The 7,627-nt window shown below is 42.8% G+C and overlaps 1 protein-coding gene across 1 annotated transcript in view; it reads left to right on the forward strand.

Moving 5' to 3' along the window:
* The window catches only part of PROX1 (prospero homeobox 1), a 49,328-nt gene that overhangs the window by 1,226 nt on the left and 40,475 nt on the right, over positions 1 to 7,627 (forward strand). The window contains exon 2 of the mRNA XM_017729599.1: positions 6,157 to 7,627. Coding sequence (XP_017585088.1) covers positions 6,224 to 7,627 — 1,404 coding nt within the window. The 5' untranslated portion in view covers positions 6,157 to 6,223. The remainder of the gene's footprint in view (positions 1 to 6,156) is intronic.

Genomic DNA, 7,627 nt, shown 5'->3' on the forward strand with positions numbered 1-7,627 from the left:
CGCGGCCGAGGCGGGATGGAGCTCCCCGAGGGGCCAGCGTCGCGTCCGTGAGGTTGTGCCCCGGCCGCGGAAGAGCAGGTACGCGGGATATTAGCTTAGTGTCTTTGACAAAGTAGGGGATTTCAGTCAGGACTGACAAGGGACAGGGCTGCAGACTAGAGGTGCCCTTGAATGTCGGGCAAAAGTTGCCAGGACGAGCTTTGGAAAGCCGCTAGTTTCACACAGGTCCCGAGTGCTCAGCAGACCCCGTGGTGTTCCTGGCTGTATGACGAGTGTCACCCCAAACCCATCATCCGGGCCTGGGGACGGGTGGGGAGCACGTGGAACGCATCCATACATCCGTGGCCATACCTCGGTAGCAGAAGGTCCTGTGTTGTTGAGTGCAGGGAACAGAAACACGTTTGTGTCACCGTGAAGTGTAAAAGCTCAGATTATTTGTCACTTCCATCGCCTGTAGAGGTTTGGCATTATGCAGAATGAATTATATGGAGGCACTTTCCTTAGCCGTAGGTTTGCATGTGGCACATATCCTTTATGTCTTCTTCGCGCAGTTTTTCTCTGAGTTACCATCAATCACACAAAGTTTACGACCACTGCAGCTCATTTTGCGTTTATTTTATCTGCTTTTTGTCCAGAGCTTACCTTTAGCAGCAATATCACATACTTTGAAATGTTTATTAATACTCAAGGGTAGACAGATTATCAACGTTTCAGGAGCTGAGCTGTGATAAAAAAGTACAATGTATATACTTTTTGCTAACAGCTCTGTATTAAATTATTCTGTAAAGTATCCTGCGTTTGCTGAATGGCACTGTCGGTATATACAGTTAACTTCCCTGCCAGTTGAACTCTGAGGCCTCTCAGTTTATATAACTTATCTCTTTTATGATTGCTTGATAAATTGAGATATTCATAAGAATGGACACATTTTCAAATTGAGAAGTTTCATTTGATTCAGAGCAGAATTGTAAATACTACAATTTGTAGTCTCTAAATAGTGATTTATTCTGACACAAGGTGCAGCCTGACTGCTAAATTAAGTAATTTAAGAATTGTGATTTAATGACATCATGTAGCCTGGAAAAAAATAATATCTTGGAAAACTTGGGCTGAATTCATAGTAGGAATCTTGAGAACCTTTCAGTATTGTCTCTAGATAGAGGCCATGTGAGTTATTTTCTTCATGATCAGTGAAATAACAAGGACTAAACTGGCTTGAGAGGAGGAAAATGTTTCCAGTTTTCTACTTTGAGCAGCTTGATTTCTTTTTCTCATTCAAAAGATCTGTTTCCTCAAGCAGTGCCGAGCACGGCAACATGATGGAGGGCCCTGCATCTCCCCAATTTAAAGGCCTGAACTGGTGAGATGCCGAATGCCTCCTGTTACTGAGCCCTGTAGTTGATGGGAATTGCGGATGTTTGGCATTCATAGGAATTACTGAATACCTTGCTCTATTGGGCCCTGGGCATCACCAGGTTCATAAAACAAGGGTTGCTTTTTTCTTTAAGGCTAAAGAGCAAGCAGCATAATTTTGAAGTAAATCAGGCACTAATTTTTGCTGCTGCTTCTTCTTATGGAGAAATCCTAATAAAGTAGTTTTTGCTGCACAAACAGTTGCTCATCCTTTCTGCCTTGTTTCAAATTCCTTGGTAGACATCTCGGCTAAGGGAGCTGGATAACCTTTTCTCCCAAGAAAACTTGTGTTAGAACTGTACAAAAAGGTAGTACTTTCTCCCAAGAAAACTTGTGTCAGAGCTGTACAAAAAGGTAGCACTTTCTCGTTAGTGGCTGATGTGATTTTAGCACTGAACAGATCTGTGGTGAACAGATGTCATCTGTTCTTCGAATTTTAGCTGTGGTTTTGTGCATGAAATGCTGTTGACTGGAATAATTTTCATCCTGTGCTTGCTGGCTGATTCTGGCAAAGCCATACCCTGTGTAGTGCGTTAGAGCGAAAGATCTAAATATTTCTATTAGCAGAAGCATGTTAAATTTCTTGCGTGGTATTGGCATAATGGGCTGACATGAAGCAGGCAGACACTGGACCAACAAAAATAGTCAGCTTGTGAAAAGATGGGAACAATTTCAGCTCTATAAACTGATATCTCCTTGAATTCATCCAGGCATATCCATCAAGTTTAGCACTTTTCTGCTGGGTATGTAATGGCTGTTTAGGTTAGGCTAGGGTTCTTCAAAGAGGCTGACGAGGGCGAGTTTGAATTTACATCTCCTTTGGATCCTGTAGGTATACGAATTAATCTAGGAGAAAATGATCAGCGTCTTTCTAGACCAAGATGAGTTAACAAAAGTAGTTAAAAAAATTGATTTATTCATAATGAGTGTGGTTAAATACCTGACATCATACTCATTTTGACGGACCATTCTAGCCAAAGGTTTGGTAACATAACTCTTGGAGACCTAGAAATTAATCTGTTTCCATTTCGAATGTCAATGCATATCAAATGGATATGAAATAAACCCATGTCTGTAGCTGCTGTGCTGTTAAGAGGTTATTCATAGCTACATTGTAATCATATCTCCTTAAACAAAAGATTTGAAAGTAAATTTGTAAATAAAATACTAGTGCTGTGTTTATGGATGGACATAGAAAGCGCTGAGGCCCTTGGTATGATTTTTAATTCCATCGGCATGGAAAACTTTTGGTTTCTGAGGAAGCCACATTGCGCAAATTGAGGCTTGAGCCGTGGCCGGCGAATTTAACATCAACTACACTGGGCACGCGAAGAGTATCAAAAGTGATGCATAAACCAAATTTAACCTTCACAAATTTAAAACTTTCTAATTTGGAAAGAAATGGTGCTTCTGAAGATTTCTACATAGATCTTGACAACCAAAGCTATCTTGCCAGCTCTGTTTTTCTGGAGAGCTGTACTGAGGCTTCAGATGTATGAAATATAGTTTTGAGACAATGTGCAGCCAAAGTACTGGTAACTGTGTAAAGGACACATGCTTCCTAATTATTTCTCCTCCTCCCCAAGAGTTCCTTATTTATTCAGTTCTAATCTAATCAGTCTTGAATTCTGCCTGTCGTGGCAGGGATTTTGCATCCCGCTCTACGTGCCATTTCACTTCCCTTGAGGTGCAAATTGGTTTTGGTCCTCTGAGACTGAAATATTAACTGGCCATTCAATACCCATTCTGTTTTGTCAGGCTAAAGTAGAACTATTTCTCATATTTAAGCCGAAAGGCATGTAAGCCTTAAAGCTGGCAGCCTGTAGGCTCAGGATAACACCAGGGCAAATGGGAGATGTTGCTTAATACCCAGGTTAAGTGTACGATAACTCCGATGCTTTCAGCTTCCATCAAGGGAAGGAGGGGACATCGCTCCGGAGCACCTCCTGCCACATGTTTGCGGTGGCAGAAATGGGCTGTGAAGCAGCGGCTGGTGCGGGGGCTTGGGGAGGGAAATGGACACTGGGGAGGAAGGATGCATGGCAATGACCTTCCAACCTGGTGCAGGACAGCCTATTTCCTGAGCTGCTGACTCAAGGGTACAGCAAGCCCTCCCCACGTGTGTCCTTGGTTGGGATTGGGCAAGAGAGAGGGAAACAGTGGTCAGGCACCTCGAATTTTCTGGGAAACGTGCAAAACTTGTAACCTGACGTGAGGTTTTTGGTGTGAGTCTGGGAACTTATTGCTGGCTCTCAATCAAGCATAGCTTGACTACAGAAAAGGAAAGAAAAGCGTGAAGGTTTTTGGTGTTGGTAGGTTTTGTTTGTGGGTTGTTTTCTTTTCCTATTAGCAAGTACTATCTTTATGGTGGATGCCTTCAGTGAAATAAACAGGAGCTCTTTCAGTTATCTTTCAATTAGTTTAGATCACTTTCAAATGAACACCACTGGACTGAAAGGTCAAACTTGGCCCTGGCTTATTCTGTGCTAGTGTCACCTTCATAAAAGCCCTGGTGGTGGTCACCCCTTTCCACCCCCTGAGGACTTGGCCGGTTCTTTACAAAAATAATCCTTCTGATGTTCTTGAGATTTTTTTTTTTTTGGTGAAGGTATAATTGTAAGAGCCTGATCCTGCCCCCTGAAAAACTCCATTTGCATCAGTTGGGAGAAAGCAGGAGACAGTCTTTTACATGCTGCCAAGCAGGGCCTGACCCTACCCCTCACACTTAACAGGCTTTTGGTATCCGTTGACTCCAGGGGAGTTGCTTGCAGGGTGGGATGCTCCCTGGTGTGCAGATGGCAGAATTGGGCCCCTGCAACAGAAATCCTTGTTATTTTATTCTTATCATGAGGTAGCCAAACTTAACTCTCTTAATGTACTTTTTGATAAGAAAAGATCTCTGAAGACAGTGACCTGATAACAGAGTAAGGCTCTAGATTTCCTATCTGAATTCATGATATTTTTTGGTTTTAATATATTTTTTATCATCCTTTGCTTTCCTGTGTGCAAGAAACCTGTAATGTAAACAAACATCATGTCCCTTGCATAACTCTCTCTGACACCAAATCTCTGAAAATTCTTTTAGTACATCCAGAATACATGAGCAAAGGCTGCAAAATAAACATAATGTTTCTAAGTATTAAAAGCTTTTTTTTTTTAATCTTGGTTGCAAACTAAGCATTGACTACTGTCTTGATTTTACAGATTATTTCATGCTGAAATTATGCCTATTTGCATGGATAGTCATTCTTTAAAACTAGCCACAGATGCAGTCCTAGGGAGCACGTAGATGTTTTTACAGGTGAACCGAAAGAGATGGGAGCAATTCCAAAAAGTCTGCATGCTGCCTTTGGCAATATACCCTGTTATTGTGAAGACTGTGCTCTGTTAAGCAAATGTAAAGTTTAATATTAGATAAGCGTTGCATGAAAAATATTTTAATTTTCCTCAGTGTTAAATTTTAAGAAACAGGAAAGAGTAAAAATAATGCTTGAGGTGCAATGTGAGTTTAGCATCACTAGTTAATAAGTCACAAATTATGTCAAGAGCCTTTTACAAAATGCAAGGAAGTGTGTTATCTTTTTATGCTGTGTTCCTGGAAAACAATGAGAGTTCATATAAAGAGAAGGTATCTTCCTTTCTCACGCAGCCGATTGATGTTATTTCTTTCATCTTTCCATATTTTTTCCCATCTTTTCTGCATGTCACAGGAAATAAGATTCTGTGTATTCAAAATGCTACATGTAAGGAGGGCTTCACTGGGCATTTGAGATATTGTTCTTGGAGATTTTTTGAAAGCAGAGAGATGTGACACTGAACATGCCTCGTTTCTGCTATGCAAAAAATTTAACATCATGTATTTTAGTGTATGAAATACAGAATCTTCAGCCTTTGGTAGCAGGGCTTGCTTGGAGAATTTAAGTTGTGAAAAGGGAAGGAATGTATGGGGAATTCAAAACACTGTTGTGGCTCATCAGTGGTACATACGAGCCTGTGCTAACGAACTACATTTTGGCTTTTATTTGATCACATCTCTGTAAATAGTATAATCCTGATCATAAAATATTTCAATGCATTTTTGCTTTGCTGAATAAATGTTTCCCTAATGATTTAAGAGAGAGGGGTTTTTTTCCCCCAGTGTAAGCCTGAAAGCGTCTATGATTTCTTTGCCTTTCACATACACATATACCATCCTACCTGCAATTATGTGAAAGTTGTTGTTGTAACCTTCAAATGTTTATTTACCAGTTTTACTTCTCTTTAAAAAGCAAAACTACATACTACAATTGCGTTTTTTACATTGCAATTGAATTTTTTTAATCCAAATTTTATACAATTTCTTATTTTAACAATAAATCTTAAATAGGGAATACCTTCATCTTCTTTTGTAACATGTATCTCAATGCCCTAAATTTAATCAATTGGTTGTCAGAGGCTGTGTTCTTCTAATCTACTCTTTCTTCTGAAGATAAACAGTATCATTTTAGGCATTTGTGCAAGAGAATCATATTACTGGTGCTTAAGCAGTTTTTGCTTTTTTAAATCTTAATCCATCTTAAACCAGTGGAGCAGAAATATTTAAAAATGTTTCATTTCAAGCAGAGTGCATAATAAATTGCAATAATTGTAATGTGCCATAAATCCCAGAGCCTATGCATTTTGCATTTTATTCAGGATTGAGGTCAGGAAATTTGGAGAAATTTAAAGAAAATGATTCATCAGTCCTTTTGTTCTGTTGGCCAGGGTCCCAGGATTCTTGAGCTGAGCCCAGCTGACAAGCTTTTGAAGATGGCACAATAACAGTCCAGTGATGCCTGACCATGACAGCACAGCCCTCTTAAGCAGGCAAACCAAGAGAAGAAGAGTTGACATTGGAGTGAAAAGGACGGTAGGGACAGCATCTGCATTTTTTGCAAAGGCAAGAGCAACGTTTTTTAGTGCCATGAATCCCCAAGGTTCAGAGCAAGATGTTGAGTATTCAGTGGTGCAGCATGCAGATGGGGAAAAGTCAAATGTACTCCGCAAGCTGCTGAAGAGGGCGAACTCGTATGAAGATGCCATGATGCCTTTTCCAGGAGCAACCATAATTTCCCAGCTGTTGAAAAATAACATGAACAAAAATGGTGGCACGGAGCCCAGTTTCCAAGCCAGCGGTCTCTCTAGTACAGGCTCAGAAGTACATCAGGAGGATGTATGCAGCAACTCTTCAAGAGACAGCCCCCAAGAGTGTCTTTCCCCTTTTGGCAGGCCAACTATGAGCCAGTTTGATGTGGATCGGTTATGCGACGAGCACCTGAGAGCTAAACGCGCCCGGGTTGAGAATATAATTCGAGGTATGAGCCATTCCCCCAGCGTGGCATTAAGGGGCAATGAGAATGAAAGAGAAATAGCTCCGCAGTCCGTCAGTCCCCGAGAAAGTTACAGAGAAAACAAACGCAAGCAAAAGCTGCCACAACAGCAGCAGCAGAGTTTCCAGCAGCTGGTTTCAGCAAGGAAAGAGCAGAAGCGAGAGGAGCGCAGACAGCTGAAGCAGCAGCTGGAGGACATGCAGAAGCAGCTGCGCCAGCTGCAGGAGAAGTTCTACCAGATCTACGACAGCACCGACTCTGAAAATGATGAAGATGGCAACCTGTCTGAAGACAGCATGCGCTCCGAAACCATGGACGCGAGAGCCGGCGACTCCGTCGGCAGGTCAGACAATGAGATGTGCGAGCTGGACCCAGGGCAGTTCATCGACCGGGCACGGGCCCTCATCCGGGAGCAGGAGGTAGCGGAAAACAAGCCAAAAAGAGAAGGTCCTAAGGAGAAGGAGCAAGGGCCAAACACCTTCCACCCCGAAGGCAAACACTTGGCTGAGACCCTCAAGCAGGAGCTGAACACTGCCATGTCACAAGTTGTGGACACAGTGGTCAAAGTTTTCTCATCCAAACCCTCCCGCCAGCTTCCTCAGGTCTTCCCTCCTCTCCAGATCCCGCAGGCAAGGTTCGCCGTCAACGGGGAGAACCACAATTTTCACACAGCCAACCAGCGCCTGCAGTGCTTTGGGGACGTCATCATTCCCAACCCCCTTGACACCTTCGGCAGCGTCCCCATGCCTGGTGCCACCGACCAAACCGAGGCGCTGCCCCTTGTCGTCCGCAAAAACTCCTCTGACCAATCCGCCTCGGCCCCGCCGGCCGGGGGGCGCCCCCCCACGCGCCACCACTCCCCGCTC

The sequence above is a fragment of the Corvus brachyrhynchos genome, unplaced genomic scaffold, assembly GCF_000691975.1.
Source record: "Corvus brachyrhynchos isolate BGI_N302 unplaced genomic scaffold, ASM69197v1 scaffold101, whole genome shotgun sequence".
NCBI classification, from domain to species: Eukaryota; Metazoa; Chordata; class Aves; order Passeriformes; family Corvidae; genus Corvus; species Corvus brachyrhynchos.